The 23,376-nt window shown below is 41.8% G+C and overlaps 1 protein-coding gene and 1 long non-coding RNA gene across 11 annotated transcripts in view; one reads left to right on the top strand and one right to left on the bottom strand.

The window, feature by feature from the left end:
• SFSWAP (splicing factor SWAP) overlaps positions 1–12,943 on the bottom strand; it is an 87,033-nt gene extending 74,090 nt beyond the window's left edge. For 3 of the 10 annotated variants that reach the window (XM_050923497.1, XM_050923492.1, XM_050923490.1), the window contains exons 1-4: positions 12,572–12,940; positions 9,864–10,033; positions 9,160–9,297; positions 1,369–1,454 (exon numbers count right to left, since the gene is read on the bottom strand). In XM_050923497.1, the coding sequence (XP_050779454.1) occupies positions 1,369–1,454; positions 9,160–9,297; positions 9,864–10,033; positions 12,572–12,816 (639 nt within the window). In that variant the 5' untranslated portion in view covers positions 12,817–12,940. Of the gene's footprint in view, positions 1–1,368; positions 1,455–9,159; positions 9,298–9,863; positions 11,336–12,571 lie in introns of those variants that run through there. The other 7 variants (XM_050923495.1, XM_050923494.1, XM_050923493.1 and 4 more) reach the window with 5 other exon arrangements.
• A 67-nt stretch (positions 12,944–13,010) lies between these two features.
• Positions 13,011–21,833, top strand: LOC127034590 (uncharacterized). Its single transcript, XR_007769428.1, has 3 exons — positions 13,011–13,112; positions 18,176–18,413; positions 21,316–21,833. It is a non-coding gene; the product is annotated as an uncharacterized LOC127034590 (long non-coding RNA).
• Positions 21,834–23,376: the final 1,543 nt, after the last annotated feature.

Here is a 23,376-nt window from a genome sequence, read left to right on the forward strand (position 1 = left end):
GTAGTTCATCTGGATTTATTCTTAATGTACCAATGGGAAAATACAATTTAATAGGGTTCCACCACTGACAGCAACTCAACCTCCAACATTTATAGCACAGAAACCCTACTGCAAAGACAAATGCATTGAAGATATATTTATGGCACATTATTATATGTCTACTGTAGTTTCATTACATAAACATTTCACAGAAAGCTTTGGAAAAAACATGACATTAATAAAACAAACATTTCAAATTGTAAAACAAGGTTATAAGATCTGTTAAATGAATAGCTCTGATATGTACCACATGATACCAACATTAAACAGGATGAAATCCTTCAATGAATACCTAATGAAGACAAAGCTATGGTATACTGTGTGTTCCAGTATTTACTGCACTAGTAATACAGTGTTTACTCAGAATTCTAGTAATTTTTGCCAATTAAGATCTCATCAGCAAATTGCTAAGTAATCTGTTGCCTCTGAGCTGAGGCAATTCCACAGAAACATTTTCAAAATATTCTATAATACATAGGGATAGTTTATATCATAAAAATCTCTGTTTATATAAAACATGAAACATATTGAATTCCAAGCGTTTACAAATGTAGTCAACCATCAATGGTACCTCACTCCAGTGAAATCAAACTTCCATGAAGAAGGAAGAGTTGATTCAGCCTATGTTTTATAGAAAACAAGTAAATTGTATCAAGTTCAAAAATTACATTGCATGGACTGTGGTGACAACACTGAATGAAAATAAAACTTCTGTGGTTCTGATGTTCCCAAAATAAAGGAATATATTTCTTAGAATTTATTAATTTTTTCATCACTCCATCATAGAAGTGCTATCTAACATGGCTATAGCTCATGTTTGCTTACTTAGTGCAAGCCCTATTTTAATTTTTTTCCCTCTTTTTTGTAAATTAAGTTGAATTTAAATATATTTTTGCTCAAGGTTTTATCTTTGTTCCAAATGAGAAGATAAATAAAAATTGTATCAATGTGGTTTCTTTATGCTTTTATTTCAAAGAATTTGCAAAAAAGTTTGCCATTTTATAAGCACACAACCTTGTTTGTTGGTGGATACATTTTGCAATTTTAAAAATAAATACAAAAACAATTACCTTTTCTTCCAGAGTACTTTAATCAATACTGTAAGTGATGCTAAAAGCACATTACAACAAAAATTACACTCTTTCAATGGAGGAAGTAAAATATGACAGTTCTAATTCCGTATTACCGTGGTCAGTTAAAATTAACCCACTAATTTTAAAATAGCTGGGTAGATTTTAACTCAAAGTCAATGGAAAAATGCAGTTAAAACCTTATGCCCGGCCATAAAACTTTATAGAAATAAAGGCAGTATTAAATATACACACATACCAGTTCTACATCAGGGGGTACACTCAGTCCCAAGGGAGCAATGAAAGGTTCTTCATTTTCTTCGACATTTTCTGCCTGAGCTGCTTCTACAGTAAATGACAAAGTGAAATGTTACAGTACAGAACTAGTCAAAAATTAGACATACAAAATATGTATTAAAATTATGAATACTGATAGGATCTGTGGTTCAATGAATCAGAATTCTCTAACTCAGTGGTTCTCAAACTTTTGTACTGGTGAACCCTTTCAAATAGCAAGCCTCAGAGTGCGACCCCTCCCATATAAATTAAAAACACTTTTAAATGTATGCAACATTATAAATGCTGGAGCTGAAGCACGGTTTAGGGTGGAGGCTGACAGCTCGTGACTCCCCTCCCCCCATGTAATAACCTCGCGACCCTTTTAGGGGTCCTGACCCCCCGTTTGAGAACCCCTGCTCTAACTGCTGGACCAGGACAAGTGCTGAAAAGTATTTGCACTACTCACCATGAAGTGATTTCAAAGGCACTGGACGCTAAGAATCAAGTTATGCTAATTACTATCGTGCTTTTTTCTGCAACGTGGAACTTACTTATATTAAGCACTGGTCCAGTGTTTGAGTTATAGGATATTGTACCAGTGGCTTATTAAAGGTTGAATATCTGACAAATCATCAGCTCCTGATCCAGCACTGAACATAAACAAGTCTGATATTGCAGGCAACATTCATTATATCCTGAAACACTTTGTGTCTATTTTTTTAAATAAGTTTTTCTCTTACAAAATTAAGGTACAATTTCCTTTCTGCGACTAGGCAAGCTGAAGAGCTCCCGTGTTCCCAACGAGACCAAAATTTATGCACATGTGCAAATTACTCACATGAGTAATCTCATTAACTTCAATAAGGCTCTGTGTGGGCACAGATGTCCACTCATATGCAATGCATTGCAGGATCAGGACAAGCACAAATGTGAGGGAAAAAGCGTTTTGTTTTGTTTTTTTGTTTCTTTTAAACACAAAGGTGAGTTTCTATTGCTTTTCATTATTTGGAATAATAAGTATACGTGACTAAAAATGTTTGCCCTCTACTAAATATTTACTTAATTAAAATGTAGTTACTATTTGCACGGAAAATGTGTATTTTAACTAGTCATTGTTTTAGAAGGCTCCACTTTACTAGTTTAGACTTAAATAGCTTCAAGACATGACTGAATCCACTCTCACCTTGACAAACCAGAGAATGCTAAGTGAGAAAAACTGAATGAGAAAATGGGTAACATAAACAGCATTTTATTTTTGTACTTCCAAGCAGTTCAACCAACACAGTGAGGTTCAATATTTTATTATTGGTGTTCACCTTCTGTGACCTATGAAAAATAATGCTAATATGTGCAATACTGCTAATATGAAGAGATAAACAAAGCAAATATATTTAAAAAAGCAACGGTTCTCCTCTACTACGATATGTTAATACTACACAGTTCCACACATTAGAGAACGATGCATGAAGACATGCTGGTCTGATTTCAAACAGCTGTAGGCCACACTGGTAACGTTTCCCTCTAGCTGAACATACTTTAAATGGAAGATTCAAGAAATGATATTTAAACTCTTACAAGTCTCATCCCTCTCTGAATTGTAATGGTCTCTTTCCCCTCTGCTCCTTTCATTTCATATTGAGTTTTTGAATAAAACTGTAGATATTTAATAGATTTACACTATACAAACTACTTTGCACAAATATAAAGGAAGCAATAATACAGAACATATTTATTTTTACTGTATATTTAATAAATCTTAGAAAAAATGTTTTGTCCATTTGATTTTATGTATAATACCTTTTTTGAAAATTAAAGATATGAAAGTATTAAAAAATACAAGTACAAAGAAGAGCATGACCGCAACATTAAAATGGTATTCTATTTAGTAATCTTTAGAACTGAAGCAAGTGTTGCTCCTCCATACTATCCTGCAGCAAATAGCAATCTGTCATTTACTGTACAAGATGTACATCAAAAAAATCCAGAAAGTAAACTGTTAATTGAGGTATTTCATTCTGAATAAAACAACCCTCTGATATAAACTTTAATTCAAATAAAAATAGATTACTTTATGGTGGAAATAAAGAAAGGAGGAGCAGAATAGGAAAGTATAAAACTTCCGTGAAAACAAGAACCCTCCTTCAGGGGAGGCACTGAAAGTTCATTTTGTTCAGGCCTCTAGGAAAGACGTGTTTGATGGGATGCAGACATGATGGCTTTGTTGATTACTTTATTATTTGTGTGAAAAGTCAGCAGGATCGGGGTCTAAGTCTGTTACAGGTTCGTGACCTATAAAACTATTTGCTTTATTTGGCATCCATAGTTCAGAATGGGCAATTACAAAAAAACCCCAAAATAAACTACAAACATTTTCCACTCCTTTAAAAAAAATAAGTCTAGGGGATTTTAGGTCAAATGTTGCAGATAAGAAAAACAAGATCCTGAAAGTGGAAGCAAAGTTATACTAAAGAAGTTTAGGCTACACCTTGACACTAGCAAAGAGTTGTAAATTTGTAACTGTGATTAACTGGCTTTTTAAAGTAATGAACTTATGTACTTTTCCAAAACAGAACTAGATTAAAATTGCTTTCTTTAAAGTGATAGCTAAAGTTCACATTAACAAGTTACACTGGTGTATATAGTCCAATAACTAATTTCTGCTCCACGCTGACTTGTAAATAGGGCATGTTTACAATTCACAGGTCAACATTAAGGGAAACCTTAAATGCACCATTCTGTTGAAAGTTCATAGCACAGTAAAATACAGCAAATTACAGAAGATAGATCTTTTCATCTGCTATAACAACTGTCTTCCCTTTTCCAAGAAAATCTACTTTGCTACCTCCGTTTGTTTCTACAAAAGTATTTTGCGCAACGTACATTTAAACGAGTTCACTGTCAGGATTCCATTTTAATGAATTGCCTTAGGAACATCTGTTTCCCTTCAGCAGCACTGACTCTCAAAATGCAGAGCAAGATCTGATCCAATGTACTCTAGCATTATAAAATTTTAAAGTTATTTAAACTTAGTGAAAGAAGAATTCGAGGGGAGAGGGAGGGAAGGGGAGGATGGGAGGTGTTATGTTTTCTTTTTGACAGAAATCATACCAGTATTTAAGGAGAGCTTTTTAAAGGATGTTTAAACAAAAAATAAGAAGTTTTTAGAAGTGCCAAACACTGATTTTCAGGGGCACTCACACTGCCCGGGTTCTGGTCACCGGTCCGGGGGGCTCTGTATTTTAATTTAATTTTAAATAAAGCTTCTTAAACATTTTAAAAACCTTATTTACTTTACATACAATAGTTTATAGTTATATATTATAGGCTTATAGAAAGATCTTCTGAAAACGTTAAAATGTATTATTGGCACGCGAAACATTAGAGTGACTAAATGAAGACTCGGCACACCACTTCTGAAAGGTTGCCGACCCTTGATGTAATTGAAGACTAACATAATGCCCTGCAGAAAGTGGCCAAATAAATTTGCACTGGTAGTGGTTTTATGACAAGTTGGCTGGCTTTTTATGGGGTGCAGGCTACAAGTCAAGTTAGTAAAACTTGAGAGCTGCTAACCATCACTCTGTGCAGCCTGTGTTATTTTGTAATGTAGCTGTTCTCACTTGAGCTGAGTTAACTCTGCAGTGAAGACATAGCCAGAGACAGATCTCATAATGCTGCTCTGAAGTGAGCTGATAATCATGTGGCTGCTTTACAGATTTCATCAAATTGGCTCAGGCCTTTTCAGACCATAAAATGACCACTAATCTTGACGAATATGTCCTAATTCTCAAGGAGGTTATAAACCTTTTGCCTTGTTTTCCAAGAGGCATTCATATCTACTTAACAGAAGAGGAAGCGTTTCCCCATGCACCTACACAGAAAGAGGGTGGGGGGGAAAGACAACTGAGGATTTCAAATATACTGAACATCAGGAAGGAAGGCGCAGGCTAAGCCAGAATTTTCTTTTTTCTGAACATTGGAAAATAGGAGTAATATTTCCTGAGAGGAAATTAATTCCTTATCCACCTTCTATGAAACTCTGGTCTGCACACATCTTCAAAATTGCCTCTGTGAAGGACTTACATTCAATACAGCTACAATAGCTCAGATTGATCAATGTAGCTTGGCACAGAGACTGACAGGCAACAACATGGAAAATGAATAGAAATGATGGTCTCAAACTGATGTGATATCAGAGTACTGAAAAGCAAGTTACACTTCAAAAAAGCATACCTTATTTTTAACTCAAAAGGTTCTACTTGATTCACAAGGAGTCACTTGGTTAACTTTGGTGGTCCTGCTGAGTAAAAGAAACCTGCAACAGATAACCTGCAGTGATTGACAGAACTTATACTGAGTACAATGGTGAATCTGTGTGTAAGAACTTCAAAGTAACTGATAATGTGGCTTTGTTGGCATTTATATTTCTGCCTTTTTATATACATATATAAAAAATTCAAAATCCTTGTTGATGCTTCCATTACGTAGTCGATACCATCTTTTCCAGTGATTAAAATGACCTTATACTTTGTTCAACTCTCTCAAACTGCGCAGCCTACTTGAGAAAGACCGAGTCCTAATAAAGTATTGGATCTTGCACTGAACAATCTTTGCCACTAAGAGTCTGAATATATAGAAAGGTCTTCAGTTTTCTTGGTCAGCGAGGTACCAGTGGCATCAACTCAGTTGCTTCATCATGGTTTCTCTCCAGGGTACACAGAATGAGTACAAAGCTGGACTTCCCATTTGGCTAATTTTGGTTTCCATGTCTTTTCCTTCCAACGAACTTCTTCATTTCTGAACTCTCTTCTGATATAATTCTACCAAGGGATTTTCCCACAGAACCACTCTCTGGCTAAAGATACTTGACGCTTCACTTCCCTTGCATCATGATGGACCTGCTCAGTTGGCATGTTAGACTTCCCTCAGATGTGTAAAGCCACTGGTGGACAACAGATGTTTTTCTTCCCATTTAACTGCCAGACTCGCCCTTCTACTGTACAGAACTTCAAAGTGCCCTCCACAGTCGACCTATAGATCTGAAAACATGCTGTTCAACATTTTTGGGGCATGTTTTAATAAGTCAATGTGCGACCTGCTCTGGTAACACAGCATTCTTCCTGAAATTCAGACGTGGGATCAGTCCTTTAGAACAACATTGTGAGTCTCTAGTGAATCCTGGCATGCAGAACCACCATCACCTCTTTCTTCTGATTGAGCCCCGATTGAAGAACTGGAGGACCAGGATTGGTAATAGCTTTCCTCAGTCTTTGTATTCTCTAAGGAAAGAAAGGCTCTTTCACTCCATGAATCTCCCAGTGAGGTGAGACTGAACTACTTACCCATGTTGATACAAATAATATAATAGAGTAAGTAGGATTGTATCACCATGGGTAATAAATGTTCCCCAGCAAATGGAAAGGGTCCTAATAGCTGTGAACAAAAACTTTCAAACATGAGTAAGTTGTAAATTGCAGTGCTGACACATTCTGAATCTATATAAATCTCTGATTTAAGGCCTAAATCCTAGCCTCAGTGCACAATCAGCCAAGCTGTGCATCTTTCTGGCTCTGTTCCATCCAACTTGTGGCTGTCTGGTTGTTGACCGGATTGAGAAACCTTACAAAATATGACTTTCTTCTGTGACAGTATTTTTCTTCTCCACAGTTGTCTATCTTGGTGACATACTAAGATTCTGCATTTTCTGAATATCTGTTTCTCCATATGCTTGGTAATGGTTCTCGCTGAAAAATTACTTACCTTAAACTTAGCTGACACCATAGCAATTTTGAGGATGGCTGCGGTTTGCTGCTCCAGGCCAATGGGGGCAGCGGGAAGGGGTGCGGGCTGAGGGATGTGCTGGCCGCCACCCCCCATCACCCCCATTGGCAGTGGGAGCCGCAATTGGCCAAACCTGCGGACGTGACAGGTAAACAAACTGGCCCAGCCCTGGCAAGCCGCGTGTCAAAGTTGCCGACCCTTGCCATTGGTTCTCAGATAATGACCTTACGTAGTTACTGTTCACCTCACGAGGCTGTACAAAATTCCCCCATGTGAGGCAGAGAATGATGAACCTCAGACTTGTTCTTGACCGCCTTGGATTTTTCAAAAGATTTAGGCATACATGTTTTCATCAAGTCACAGCATCACTACAAAGTGCTCACACTGAGGAAAAGTAAGGCTTCCTTTGGAAAAGAGCCTTACTTGAAACTATTTTTTACATATATACAAATGCTGATGCTATTTCCTCGAATGGCTGATAGCCACTTGTCTCATAGTGATTAAAAACTAATGCTAAATAGGCAGAAGATGAGAGAAAGCTCTTGCAGTCCCTGCCTTGAAAAACAGAAGAAAAATATATTAGAAAATAAGGGGCAGGCAGGCCCTACAGTGACTCTGCCATGGATTGAGAGTTCAGTCCCAGTAAAGTGTAAGAACGTACACAACCTTCTACAGGGATCTGCAAAAAGGATTTTATAGGAGAAACTTTAAAAAACATTACAGACCAAAGTATAAACATACAAACGCCAGGAAATGTACAGATCAAGAGCTCTTTCTTCAGCCCTGATTAATTCTATCATCCATTTTTATTGCCTGGGTCTCAGAACACCAGGCTCTCTAACATACTGCAGTAAGCAATCATTTTCAAATTGCTAAGTAATGTATTGACATTCATAGATGCCCCAACTGATGATGGTAAAAATCAGGAGTGTTGAGACACTCAAGACAGCAATATTTTTAAAACACACAGTGGATTTTGTTATAAATGCAAAGTATTTTTATTGAAAATGAAATAAAAGACTACAACTCTGAATGTCATGTTATCTGCCAGTTACAGACTCCTGTAATGGCACTTTAAAGAAAAACAATTTAAAAAAATTTAGGATGATGAATTTTAAAAATCATTTATTAATAGACTACAAATTATACATCTTAATTTTTCAAAATTCTTCTGATACAATTGTAGGAGGGTTTTTCAGCTGCCCTATTTATGTTTCCAGGGGTCTTTTCAGTTAGTCAGTTTCCTCCTGCTGATTATAAACAAAATGTATAAAACACTAAAATAAGTTTTTATAATTTCTTGAACTTCAGTTCTTAGCTGTAACTTTTCAGATAAATATGATTTTCAAACAGAATGTAGCCCTTCAAGCCAATTTTAAGTTTAGTTTACATAACTATTTTGCATTTATTTCATTTGATGTGTTTTTAAAACAGTGAAACACACATTCTTCCAGCTTTCATATAAAATCCTTGCTAGTTAACGGAGTCAATGAGGGCTTGATGACATCTCCAACATAAGACACAACCATCTTCCCTAAACTACCGTCATAACATGAGAAAATGAATGCCAAACATGACAACTATAGACCATATTATTACAGTAATGTGCATAAATGAATTGGTAGACCCAGTGTGTATTACTGAATTTTGTGAATAAAAACACAATCAAAAGACAAAGATAATGCATCACCAAGTTTATTGTTTCTTTATCTTGACAATTATGGCTTTAATTATAATATTTTGCAGTAACTTGGGAAAAGTAATATTTTGAAAAAATAATCTAATCTTCTTAAGATGAGAACTCATTGAAGCATCTCCTATAAGAGTTTTGCTGAGATGTTACCAACTTTTTTAAAAAAGCCCTCAAATTATGACATGTACATTTTAGTGAGGTATGGATTCACAACTTGCAACTGTAAAAGTAGTAAGGCTAGGTGAAGGTGCTTTTACCATTCCCTGCCAATCCCCAATGTTTATTTGGATTTCTCACCTCTTTCTCTGGAGGCCTGCTGCTCCTCCTCCTCTGTGGGTTGTGAAGGATCATAATAATCACTGCCATAACTGAATCCCACGGCATTATAGGTACCATCTTCTGCTAAAGCTTCACTCAGTCTCTTATATTCTTCCTCTTGAAGAAAAATGAAAATTCTGATTACTACTATGAAATAATTAATCTACACTATTTCTTAAAAAAAACCAAAAAACTATACCAATGTTTTCAACCTAACTTTTAGATAAAAATTGTGTTCTTCACACTTTAGGTATAGTAATTTTTGCCAGCAAGTTTGTGAAAACCAAAGATAGCAGAACGCATGTGCCTTTTGTTGATCATTTCCTCCTGCTGAGATAAAGATTTTTGTGGTTATACAGTCTAAGATAATTAAGAAAAATGCAAGGATGTTCAGTTATACAATACTGTTAAAGAAGAACAGTTAAAAGGATGGTGGGGGGTGTTTTGTTTTTTCAAATCCCAGTCTGCCCTCAAAATCTGGGCAATTTCTGTGTGGATCTATATATAAACTATCCTGAGGTCCTCTCAGACAGGCAAAGACTCCTGTTTTTCGAATCCACTGGGTACTGTCAAGATAATATCAGAAAGAATGAGTATAAAATGAGTGGGAGTAAATTTAATGTTTTAATTATTTAAATTTAATTAAATGTGTTCTAACTCAGGAAAGTTTCCTTGAGCAATACCTTGCCTCGCCTCCTCCTCAAGCAAGTCCGTATGCAAGGCTAAATACCTCTCTTCATCACAGAGGGCATCTATTCTAGCCTCCTCTTCAGATAATTGATAATCTCTGTTCCACGTGGAATATTCAGCGTCATATTCAGAGAGGTCATGGAGGTGACCACGTCCATCATACCTGCAAGATGAAAAGGCTGGTCAATGCAGAAAACTTAGGGTTTGGGTTTGTGTGACTACTTAAAAATACTTACCCATTAAAATGAAAAAATACTAATATGTTAAAACGTGCCTCATTTTAGAAGTTACATTTAATTTTGCTACTCATTTCACACCAACTATCAAAATGAAATATTTTAATAGTCTAAATTCCTCTCTAGCAGAATAATAAAGAGTACAATTAAAGGCAAAAGTATCCTTTAATAGTTTAAATGGGATCCATTTCCTTAATAGTTCTTACCGTATATGGTTCAACCAACCATTCAACGTCACTTGCAAAATACTTTTTCTGGAAAGTCAAATAGCTTACATTCACACAAACCCGAATACATAAATACCTATCCGTAAGAACCAAACGGTCGAAATTTTCTCGCTTCTTTCTGCTAGTCCCGAACTCTCAGGAGAAATCTTCACCAAAGAAACTTGCGTCCATTGGAGGTAAAATCATGGCTAGGCTCGGCCCCTAGCCATTTGGCTGAGGAAATAAGTTCTGGGTTATGTGATAGAGAGACAAACATACATAGGAACAGTAACATATACATGCAATTTAAGGAGGTTCACCATAAAAATGGCACCAATAACCAACGATGTGATTTCATCTCCTAAGCAGAAATGGTTTTGTGCGCAGAAAAAGTGCCGCATTAACATAACGTTTGACATATTTCTCTGTTACGTATCAATATTAGAAACCAATAGATAATAAAGAGATCGTAAGCTTCATTCCGCTGGTTAGTCTTCACACACACAATTCTTGACTGAGCCATCTTGCTAAATCAAAAACAAAGGAAGTACATATAACTAATAGAAAACGTTACTGAGATATGTTGGTCTTGTTAATCAAGGTGTTTATCCACAGGCAAATTTGTGCCCCAGTCTTCCCACAGTAATAGGCTTTCTTCAACTGGGGAAAAAGATCTCATGCTGTTGGGGATAAAAATCTGAATTTCCAAAGGAGCTGATAAGGTTAGTGCATAATGTTTCATCTTTTGTTCATAAATGCAAACCTCCTTAACTTACAAATGTAGATTGTTATTGGTTTTAAATGTTATGTATACATACATGCACATACTTAGAGTTTGCTCCCAACAATTTCTGCAGCTGTTCTATCTCAGGCCATTGCTATACGAAACCACAACAGCCTTAATTTACACCACAGAACTGGCTAATGAAATTTCTAATCACAAAAATAAAACTACTGTACCATTAGATGACAGGCCTCATCATGAAGCTTAAACTTCCATATCAACAATAGCATACAACTATAAGCATACAACTATAAGAATACACATCGATTAATTTCTGATCTGTTTTCCAATTTAGATGTTTGACTTCAATCAGCAAAATCATAAACGGGAAAGACCTGTTAGGTTAACTACTCCAAACAAGACATCGTGAATCTTTTCTGCCCAGCCCACTCTCACATAATGGGGTTCCAACCACTTGCTTTCAGTGAATATTTATTCCAATCAAGTAAATGTGGTTGTGAACCTAGGACCTGGAAATCACATGTAACCACTGAAAGAGGCCTAATGAAGTGGGAATTGAGGGAGCAAATGCCTACAGTATGTGATGTGATTGATCCTTTTCAAACCAAAGCCCTTCAGGTTTTCTCACTTGAGTCTTCAGGTTCAACCACAACTGCTTAAAGTACTGTGCTTTTCAAGCCCCCACAAAATAGTCCTGACCTGGTTCTCCATCCCGCCTCTCAAGAACCCCTGAAAAGCAGGTTTTGAACTAATTCATTCCTCCATCTGATCCTGAGTTGCTGAATCTATTTGGGGGTGGGGGGGAATCAAACAGCCAGATCCTGTTAATCCCTCAGACTACAAGCTGCTAACAATCACATAAACAATCAAAAAAGCAACTTTTTTTAGTTGAGGTTAGAAGTCTGAAATTCCTGGGAAGGAAAGCTAATTGGCCTAACTGCCACAACTCAAGGCATGACAAGGGAGCAATCAGGCCAAGAAATCAGCATTTTATGGTCTAAATTAAATGGAGAAATTCAACTCAGCCTAATCTCCCTCTCTGTGCAAATAACCTCTCCCACTTCTTGCTTATGGACCCCACGATATAACTTTCTAATTTATCATTCCCTTATAGCAAGAGGCCCCCTTGTTTTGAGGTGAAAAGCTGCTTGGGGTTTGATTTGAAAAGGAGCATATTATCCCCACCCCTTCCCACATACACCCACCCTGCCAGGGGGAGGAGACCCCAATAAATACCATCTGCCAGAGGAAAGGGAGAGGCTCCTAATCCTGCCAGAGAGGGAGACTCCCATACTCTCCCTGCCAGAGGAAAGGGTTCCCCAGCATCGCCACGGGGACACCCAAACCCACTGCCAGGCAGAAGGGCCTCCTCTTAACGCTGCCAGAGACGAAGCACTCCCCCACTCCTCCTGCCAGATGGAGGCCCCCACACACCCCGAAGCACTGGGGGAGGGGCAGAAAGAGGCTATCACAGGAGATCTCGCAGCAAAGGCTGGGGGTTGGGTTGCACCGACCTATCGATCATGATCTTGGGGTCTCCCATCCAGGGAATGAGGTGCCGGCCCTGCTCCTGGTATTGGGCCTTCTCGTCGTCCCGGAACAGCTTGCAGGCATAGCCGAACACCAGCAGCTCCACGCGGCTGCCCCCACCGCCTCCTCCGGGGGGCCCCGGGGCCGCGCCCCCGCCGGACAACAACATCAGCGGCGGCGGCCCTGCCTCCTCCACAGTCCGGCGCGGCCCGCCACTGCCTCCGTACATCACGGGAGGGTGCGAGGGGAAGGCAGGGAGCGCGCTAACAGCGAACGAAGCGAGTCACCCCAGGTACTAAACTCCCCACCTCCACAACGCCGCGGTCGCCATCGCCCGAGACAAAATGGTGGCCGTTCCGCTTCCGGTCACAGGCGGGGTAAACAAACATCTGGCTTCCGGTAAACGGCAGATTCGTCATAACTCAACAAGCGATGGATTAATCTTGCTGCGCGCCTTGGGGCCGAGTGTGGGAAGATGTAGCCAGGCAGTTGGCCAGGGGCGGGGAACTACTGGAGCAAGGCAGGGTAGCTATGACATGAGTGGCGAAAGTGTCCACGGGAACCGCGGGGCTGGGCCGCGGGAAAGTGGAGGAAAGGGAGGGGAGCTGGAGAGGGGAGCACACGGGGCTATGGGGGAGGGGCGGGCAGGGGCATGTGAGGGCGCGATGGGCCATGGAGGAAGAGGCATCAGAAGCAGCAGTGGGGGGCTGGTGGGGGCTATGGGGAGGGACATCAGAGGGAGCTGGGGGGGGCGGTGGCAATGAGGAGACAGGTGAGGACTCGGAGGGAGAGGTGGGGGCAGGTGGAGGCTATGGGGAGGGGCATCAGAGGGAGCTGTGGGGGGTCAGTGGCAGTGGGGGCTATGGGGAGGGACATCAGAGGGAGCTGGGGGGCAGTGGCATTGGGGGCTATGGGGAGGGACATCAGAGGGAGCTGGGGGGCAGTGGCAGTGGGGGCTATGGGGAGGGACATCAAAGGGAGCTGGGGGAGGCAGTGGCAACGAGAGAGACAAGTGAGGACTCTGGGGGGGCATCAGAGGGAGCAGTGGGAGGACCGGTGACAGTGCGGGGGCAGCCGGGGCCATGGTGATGGAGGGGCTGGGGCACATTGAGTGCTGGGTTCCTGGACGCAGCCAGGTGAGGGTGCAGTGGCAGTTGAGAGGAAGCTATTTCCCTGTGGCAGAGCAGTGCCCAGGTTCCACTGTTCGTGGAGCTTGTGTGATGCCTAGAGACTCTACGACCAGGCTGCTGGGGAAATTGCAAAGTCCAGCACTCAATAGTTAGGAAATGCCAGTGGTTGCCTATGCAACCTGTTTGTCCTTGTTCCTGCCCCCAGCCCTGACATCTGTCCCTTCCCTCTACCCTACATGCACCAGTTTGTCCCTGTCACAGCACAGTCCTGTCTCTTCCCACCTATTTCCTCATCATTGTCCCATTCTCTGTCTGATCTGAGGCTCCTTGTCCCAGTCTTCCTCCTCCATGCTGTCTGGGCCGAGCCCATGGGAGCGCATTGAAAATCCAGGAGAGAGAGTTTCTGTGGTCTCAGTTCCTGTGCATAGCAGGGAATACCAACTGCAAGAAAAGTCTTGCATCTCTGGGAAGGGTTATGGTTAGTGTAGATGGAGACTTCAAAAAATGTATATGCCAAATTAGAATACGTTTCTACTGAGCATGTGTAAACTGAGATATTTTTCAAAGTTTCGTAACTTGCCCAAATTTGGGTGAATTTTCTTGGATACACCACAATGCATCCTGACTAGGGTTTCCAGGTGTCTGATTTGCGACCAGAACACCCAGTCAAAAAGGGACCCTGATGGTTCCAGTCAGTAGTGCTGACTGGGCTGTTAAAAGTCCGGCTGGCAGTGCAGCAGGGCAGGCAGGCAGGCTCCAGGAATGCAGACAGCATATCCAGCTCCTAGCCGGCTGGGCGGACAGGGAGGGTCCATGCGCTGCCCCTGCCTGCAGGCACTGCCCTGAGAGCCAGCTCCGCAGTTCCCATTGGCCGGGAACCGTGGCCTGCTGGCAGAGGCAGCATGGGGAGCCCTTGGCTGCTCCTCCACCTAGGAGTCAGAGGGACATGTCACTGCTTCCCTGCGGCTGCCTGAGGTCAGCGCTGCCCAGAGCCTGCACTCCTCACCACCTCCTGCCCCCCCAACCCTCTGCCCCAGCCCTGAGCCCCCTTCCACACCTTGAACCCCTCATTTTTGGTCCCAGTCCAGAGCACATACTCCCTACCATACCTCAACCCTTGGCCCTAGCCCTGAGCCCCCCTCCTGCACTCCAAACCCCTCGGACCCAGCCTGGAACCCTTTCCTACACCCCAAACCCCTCATCCCTGGCCTTCACTGTCATCTGGAACTCTCAGTCCCTCCCGCACCCCAACCCCTTGCCCCAGCCCGGAGCCCTTTCCTGCACCGCAAATCCCTCATCCCTGTTTCTACCCTGAGCCCTCACCCCTCGGGCATCCTAACCCCCTGCCCGAGCCCAGTGAAAAGGAGTGAGTGAGCAAGGGTGAGGGAGAGCAATGGAAGTGGAGGGGATGGAGTGAGTGGGGGCAGGGCCTCTGGGCAGAGGGATGGGGCAAGGGTGTTCAGTTTTCTGCAATTAGAAAGTTGGAAGCCCTAACCCTGACACCAGGGCAATCCAGCCTGCCAAATTTCAAGTCCTTGCACCAAAGCATGTAGGCTAGAGCTTCTCAATGAAACAGTTACAAGAATTATTTTAGCATGGAGAAAACAACGTGTTTTTCCTTAATCTCATTTGTAGAAACAATTGAACTATTTTTGTTGAAACTTTCAAAAAAAAATTCACCTGAAGTAGATATTCAAAATGGAAAATTTCAGTCCCAATGATTAAATTTTGGTAAAGTTATAATGTCCTATGATGAGAAGTGTCAGGCAAACTTGATTATAGACAGTGCTACCAGTTCTGCCCATAACAGCAGCTCATTGACTTCCTTGTACTTACTGTAGCTAAAGGATTTAATACATTGTTTAAAGATTATGTGTTGCACAAATATTGACACAGAGCTGAGTAGGGCTGCATCTCTGAGCATGAAGGAAGCCTGCCAAAATGTGAATTTACTTAAGGAGAAATCTAGAAAATCCCCTGGGCACTTCATCTGCTTCTGTAACCGTGAAATTGAATAATAATACATTGTGTTTCTATAGTGCCTTTCAGAGTGCATTACGAAACCTAATTAAGCTTCACAATCCTCGATTTAGTTAAGTAAGACGCACATATAATTTTATATACACATATAATTTCACCAAGCCCTGAAAAGCAGTCACATGGTTGAGTGAACAGTCAGTCAAACTCCTAACAGGAGCAGGTAGACAGTGATTTGCCAGAATTGCTGTCGCCATCCTTATCCTTGCAGTAGAGGGTCTTTAGGTGTTTGATATGCTCTCTGCACTGGACACCAGTCAGGTTGATTCCCACCTCTGCCAACCTCTTAGAGAAGTTCTCACACACGTGAGGATTTTGAATGCTTTTCTCAAAATCATTTTCTTTGCATGATTCACACTAGTGGTTAACTGGATCCCTGGGATGCTCCTCTGGCTAGATAGTAGGGCACTGGAAAGGCATCTTCTAGGGTACATCTACACTGCCCATTCTTTGTGTCCACTGCTCTACCTAGCACGGGTTTAAATAGCAGTGCAGATGGTAAGTTGAGGTGAGTAGAATAAAGACATGCCTGAACCCTGTGGGTATGGAGCCTACATGCTTCTCTACATGCCCAAGCAGTGCATCTCCTAGCTACACTGCTATTTTTAGAAGTGTTGTGTGTCCTGCTGCCGAAGCCTTTCCCCACTGCAGGGGAAGACTCCAGCAGTGGGAGAAGTCTGGCATGGGGAGACAGAGGGGAAAGGTTCTGGCAGTTTCCCATGGTACTTGCCATGTGCTGTGGTGGAACATAGCTAGCAGAAGCTATTTGTTGACATCTACACCACTCATGACTATTTTACCCTGCAGACTTAAAGCATTGGTTAAACATTTTAGCCTCATAGTAAGCATATGGCAGAACCAGGAAATAATGAACAACTAAGGCAATTTTCTGAGGCCCAATATGTGGGATCCATCCATCTGACACTTGCTCTGCAGAAAGGGGGATCAGTGGCCTCTATAATGCAATCTCATTTCATTCTGATCCTGAAGAGGGTATTAACATAGTGTCTGAGAACCTCACAATTGTTATCATGTTTCTCCTTACAACGCTGCTATGAGTTAGGAAAGAACTGTTACCCCCATTTTACAGATGGGGGAATCAAGGCACAGAGAGACTAAGGGCTTGATTCGGAAAGGAGACTTACATGTGTCAATGCCTAGCTCCTAGGTGACCTGCCATCCAGTGGAATTCACAGTCCTGAGTTAGGCACCGAGGCTCCTCATACAATTCACAGAGATCATCAGGTACCTGAGAAAGGGATTCACAGAAATCTGAGTTGGAAGCCAGCTAAGCTAGCCAGAACTATTGGGCAGAGGAAAAGGGCAAGGCTTAGGTCCCTGATCAGGGAAAGTACTTGGGCACCTGCTATCACAGCCATGAACCCTCTCCTGGAGTGAGGCATCTAAGCCAGGTTAGCCCTTCCTTATGAAAAACGAGAGAGACATACCCACCCAATTTTAGCCAATGGCCCAATGGTTAGAGCACTCCCAGGGGAGGTGGAAGACCTGTTTTCCAATCCCCACTTTGCCTGCTTTGGAGCAGAGACTTGGATCCACTTCTCCCAGGTGAGTGCCTAAACCACCAGACTACCAGGTATTCTGGGGTGGGTCTTCCCCAGTCTCTCCTGCTGCAGTTGTTCCACTCTATATACTAATTAAATATTCATCGGATGAGAAAGAGAGTGTCTCTATAGCCTGATGGACAGGGTCCTCCCCTAGGTTATAGGAGAATCAGGCCAAGTGCCTTCTCTAATGAAAATTTATACAAAGTGAAACAGCTTCATCAGGAGAGCTAGAGAGCATCCCACTTTGGAATACCTTGTAGCCTGATGGTTATGGCATGCAGCTGGGAGGTGAAAGACATGCTCTAACTCAGACAGAGTGGAGGGGTTTAACCTTGGGCCTTCTCTAGACACTGAGCTATATGGTATTCTGCAGTGCACACAGCAAGTTGCAAAAATTCCCAACCAGGTTGTCCCCTGCTCCAGGCATGCCCACTGAACAGATCCCAGCCAGTGAGATAGGCAGCGAAATGCCTATAATTTTAGAATCCCATTGGGGGCATAAGCATGAATTAAGTGTCGAGCAGCTTGGTGGTATGAGGACTGAGGTGGCTTTGCACATACCCCGTGGCAGAAAATTAAGGTTCCTAGAGACAACTACACGGAAAAAAACATAGGCACATCTTGAGCAAGTGTCTTGCCTAAGATCACATAGGAAGAATAGAGTGAAGCTGGGGGTGGACCCAGGGTCTCCCAATTCCTGTGCTAGCACTGTAACCATTAGGCAGACTTTCAGGGCTCTTAATGTACCAATGCTCTTGATGCTTTTCTATTGAGTAACAATTATTTTTCCTTCAGCATTTGTAATGAAATTTAAAGTTAATCTTACTACTTTTATTTTCTTCTTTGTGTGCACCAGGATCAGCACTGATGTTAAAAACACTCCAGGGAATACAATTGATGTCACTGGCCAAATTACTGCAGTCTTGGAAAACAGTGATGCAGAACAGATATCGGAGTAGACCAACGAACCACATTTATTAAGGAGAAGAGCTAAACTAACCACAGGATACAGAGTCTACAAAATCCAGAACACAGACAAACTGCTTAACTTCAGCAGACTGTAACTCAATACCAATGGGAGAAGATACTCTGAGGTAAACTACAGGCTTCTGCCACAAAGCCTTTATATAGCAAAATGCCCATGCTGCCTCAGTTCCTGATGATTATCACAGCAGTGTTATATCTTAAATTAGCCCCAGTTGGCCTTGTTGGACCTCAAAGAAGCCAATTATCAGGCAGGAGCTGACAGAATTAGTTTCTCTCTTGCTGGATGAAGTTGGGATAAGAATATTTATTATTTTCTCCAGCTTGTCTTAGGTAAGATATCCTACTTCCATTTACTTGGCGGGAGAGAAGCAATAAAATAAGTTAAAATAAAGTTTCCCTTTCTGAGGTTGACACCTGTCTCTTCTCCCTAATTTAGCAGAGGTGGACATGGCCCTATTCAGTTTGCCCTTAAATCAGAGGAACAAAGGGTTTCCTGTGTGCTTGCAAGGAGGTTTCAAAAGAAAGCATGCTGTGTTGATAATTAGCCATTGTTTGTACCCTATCCATATCATATGCACTCTCTCACTCCATAAGAAGGATCTGACCTGGTTCTGAAGATTGTCATATGTGGCTCGGAGGGCGAGTAAGTTTGGCCATCCCTGATATATGGGAAGACCATAGGAGAGAGAAGGCTGCCTTGGTCAAAATAGGAGATAACCAAAGCATGGACAATGTTTTTTGGATGAGAATGTTGAGATGGTGTAATACTTTTCAGTAATATTATAGAATTAATTTAAAAATACTATAGATATTTAGACTACAAAAGACATCCCAGATTAGAATAACGTTGACAATCATCAGCTATTTAAAAATGTTTATATTGTTTTTTTTTAAAGCAAGAGAAATCGGAATAAACAATCACTTCCTAGAAAAAGTGTTGATATGTGTTATAGACAACATCATGAAGGTATAATCTACAGTAGCCCATACTCTTCTTTGTTTTCTAAAGGGGTCTGTTTTGCTGAAGAGAAAGATTTCCTTTCACTTTATCTCCTAGTGTCAGCACAAGTAACAACAAGTTGGGGGAGGAGGTGCTTCCTGGTGCAATGGGCTCATGCACTTGCCTTTCTCCTTTGAAGACGTATGTTTAAACTTGGTTTAGGATACATGAGGAAAAGCATTTGTCTCCAGCCTTGGTTCCCATTTGTTCACTTCACAATTTGGCACAAGGAAGCATCATTAACAGGTAGTGTTAAAAAATAGCCCTGGGCTAGAATAGCAAGGGAGTTGTAGATTTGTTAAGGAAACTTGCCCAAAGGCTGCCTGTGTTAAAATCCCTCATTTACAAGGCTGCTAAACTTCTCATAATTCTATTATCAAAAAAGAAAAGTTCTCTAAATAACTCTGACTTTCTCGATAGAAGTTATAGCCATTTTTGCCAGTGTGGTAGGATCCACAACATAGCACATCCAAAAACATATCGGAATGAGATCACTTTTTCAATGCGGTATCACTGCATAAAGTGCATGATAGTAACAGGAGCACCCTGGGTAGATAAATGATGGATATTTTACCTACAGCAATGCGTGCTTGCCAGTGTTTAGGATCTTTTCAAAGTCACTGTTATGAATGTGCACTGATTCATGAGTTTAGCTGCTCTACCTCTTTGTTTCCATGAGTTGTTTACCTTTCCTGTGCATCGTGAGTCCCCGTGGATGAGGTCAAGATTCCATTTATTGATGTGTCTAAAGGGAATAATGAGTTCCAAAAACTCTGGATACAATTATAATTGTGTGAAATAGATACATCTCATGTTACTTTGCCACAGATATAAAAATGTCTGTACATTTTTGCTACACCTTATCAACTTTCTTATGTTGCCTTCTCATTGAGTAGGACAGCTGTCCTCAGACTGGTCAGGACCCCAAAGTGGGTCGCAACCCAATTTTAATGGGTCACCAGGGCTGGCTTAGACTTGCTAGGGCCCAGGGCCAAAGCCCAAGTCTGAATGCTTCAGCCCTGGGCGGCGGGACTAAGGTTACAGGCCCCCTGCCTGGGGCTGAGTGGCAGTGCGGCTTTGACTACCTTCCCCTCCCAACCCCCCACCCTGGGAGTGGAGGGGGCTTGGGTGATCTCAGGCTTCGGTCCCCCCTCCTGGGGTCCTGCAGTAATTTTTGTTATCCGAAGGGAGTGAAGTTTGAGAACCCCTGGAGTAGGAGGATTTTTCAGAGAAAACTTGGGATGGTGTGTGATGTGGTGTCCACCTCCACACAAGGCAGCAGAGCAGGTTAAATTAAGATAATTAACCAGATGGGCTGTACCTGGGGAAGAGCCAGGGATTAAAAGCCTGACTGAAGATGAAGCCCAGCTGGCAAGGAACAGGCAGGGCTAAGATAAAGCCAGGAAGTTGGCAATAGAATGGGGCTCCAGTGAGTGAGCCTATAGCTGCTCTCTAGATTGCAGAGAGGGAAAGAAGGGACACTAGGTGGAGGTTGTGTAGGGGAAGGCTCAGAGAAAAGGCAGGAAGGCTTAAGGGAGTACAGACTGTGGCTACTGATTAGAGGGTCTGTAAGATGGAACCTGAAGTAGAGGGTGGGCTTGGCTTCCCCTACCAGTCACTGGAGAAGTGGCACCATTGGGGAAGTGAAGGAAAGACTGCCATCTTGGAGGAAGAGACTTTGATACGTTCGGAAAGGGGAAAACACAGTGACCAAGCCAGAGGGCCAAGCATAAAGACACAGCACCCCAAGTCGCAGAGTGAGAGAGAGCGCAGTGACAGTGACTGCAGCAAGCAGCAGAAAGGGGTTTTGGACCAGAGTGGAGCTAATCCCGAAATGTGGCCAGAAGAAGGTGCACCAGTGGTGTGTGCACCCCATGACATGGTGATACTAGCATTATAAAATATTTGTATTAGAGTAGCACCCAGAGACCCAAATCAGGATAAATGATATTGTTCTCTTTTCCCATCCACCCTTTCTTTCTACCTTCATTCCAAAATCATGACTCCAGACCTGCTCTTCCACTGCGTGACTCCAGCCTGTCCTCTCCCACTCTGCTGCTCTTTCACATTTAAAGATCACAACTGAGAACCTTTCTAATGTCCAGACCCATACTCTGAATCTGAATACCTGGGCTGTTCTTTCCAAATGCTGGAACAGACAGGAGCTACAAAGCCTCATCATAAGTCTGTGACTGGAAGAGAGCAATAGCAGCAAGCTGTTGAAAACCAGTGTGTGGTTTTTGTTTTTAACTACAATTAATATCTTCACTGCTGAAATGTATGACATCATTCTATGGATGCATGTTTGAAAACAATGAATTCTAGTTTACACATTCCCCTGGGAGTTGACATTTGGATTTGTTTCTGAGTTGCTTATAACACCAGTTTTCTTGTTTAGTTGTTTTTTTCCAAACATGCTTCTCTACTGGACAATATATACTATGATTAGAGAATTTTCTGTTACATTGCACATAGCACTGGAAAGAAACAGTTTTATAATGTATTCAATTTATAATTAAACAAAAGCTTTATATTCAGCCTTCATCTTCTGGATCTGATTTTCTGATGTTACTATAGAAACGCATGGCATTTACATTTTGGCAAAATCTCCGTAATGAATGTGTGTGTTGTGTTATCAATGGATTTCTGCTTACATTCTGACTTTTTTAAGTAATGTTTTGTCTTGCACATACACATTCGGTAATCAGAATTAACTGCCTCTTGGTAGATAACACAGCAATATGTTTAAGGGCACACTTTCAAAGTTGGTAACCCAGCTGTCTTGCCTCAAGGAAATTTTACATTAAATTCTATGTGCAACAGAACAGCCAGCCTTGTGTTACAATCTGGCTAATAGTATTTGTGTCTTCATAAACATTAAAAGAAGGTTTGCAAGAGAAGGTCATAGCAGGTTTTGTACATTTCAGAAAACAAACTTTTTACCTTAAGCAAGGCTTGCCTGCTGTACGTGCTAGTTGGTGAATATTAGTGAGTATCATTGAGCTAGTGACACGACATTACTGAACTAATGAAGTAGGATGAGATCAATTGTCAAGAAGAAAGTCACTCTTCATACACACAGATACTTGGCATTTATGTAGCACTGTACAACTGTAATAGAGTGGCCTGCCTTTAAGGGCCAGGTTTTTCAACAATGACAAATCCTATTGGCTCTCTAAACAAGCCCCCGACAAGCCACTCCTTAACTAACTAATACTGAGTGCTTCAGTTCTGTTTAGCAGCTGTAGTAATGCATGATAGCAACAGTGAATTTACAGATTACGTCTTGAAACACATTACAGAGGGGGAGGACGAGCATAAGGAAATATTTCACACATGCTTTCTGTTGAAGCGGACTGAGATCCAAGGTGCCTTGTTGAAAGCTGCAAGGCTCTAGCCCTTGGAGCTTTGATCAGCCCAGCTGTTTGAAGACTCTGGGTGGTTAATTGCTCCCTGGTGATAAGGGGCGGAGCTGAGCTAAGCAGAAAAGACTGGTATAAAAAGCCACCTGGTAGGCAAACTCAAGAGCCAGTGAAAAGAGTTTTGGAGGGAGTGTGGGAGAGGCTTTCATTCCAAGTGCAGCACTGCATGTGATATAAAGATGGCCAGGGATGGAATAGTGGTTTGCCTGAAAACCAAAGGGATTTCATGTGCATGAAGTGCAAGTTGGTGGCTATGCTGGAAGAAAAGATTGTTGGATTGCAGGAGCAGGTTAAGATGCTATTGAAAAGTTGAGTAGTCGCTAGGCAACCATGTTCGGGAAACACCAGTATCCCAGGTTCAAGGAAGAATGGAGTTGGCCACCAGGAATCTGAGAGAAAGGAAGTCAGAAGAGGCTTGGTGGTTTGTAATCACCAGAGGCAGAAGGTCATGGCGGTGTTATAGATGGCTGGAGACAGATGCAGATGGGCAGATTGTAGCCATCCAAAAGAAGACCAGGAGGAATTCCATGTCACTAGAAGTTTCAAATCAATATCAGGTCCTCAATATGGCAAATTTGGAAGATATCTCTCAAGATCCAGCAGGTCTAAGGGAATGGACAGATGTATGGGACACACATGTGGATGGCA

The sequence above is a fragment of the Gopherus flavomarginatus genome, chromosome 15 (assembly GCF_025201925.1).
Source record: "Gopherus flavomarginatus isolate rGopFla2 chromosome 15, rGopFla2.mat.asm, whole genome shotgun sequence".
Classification (NCBI taxonomy): Eukaryota; Metazoa; Chordata; order Testudines; family Testudinidae; genus Gopherus; species Gopherus flavomarginatus.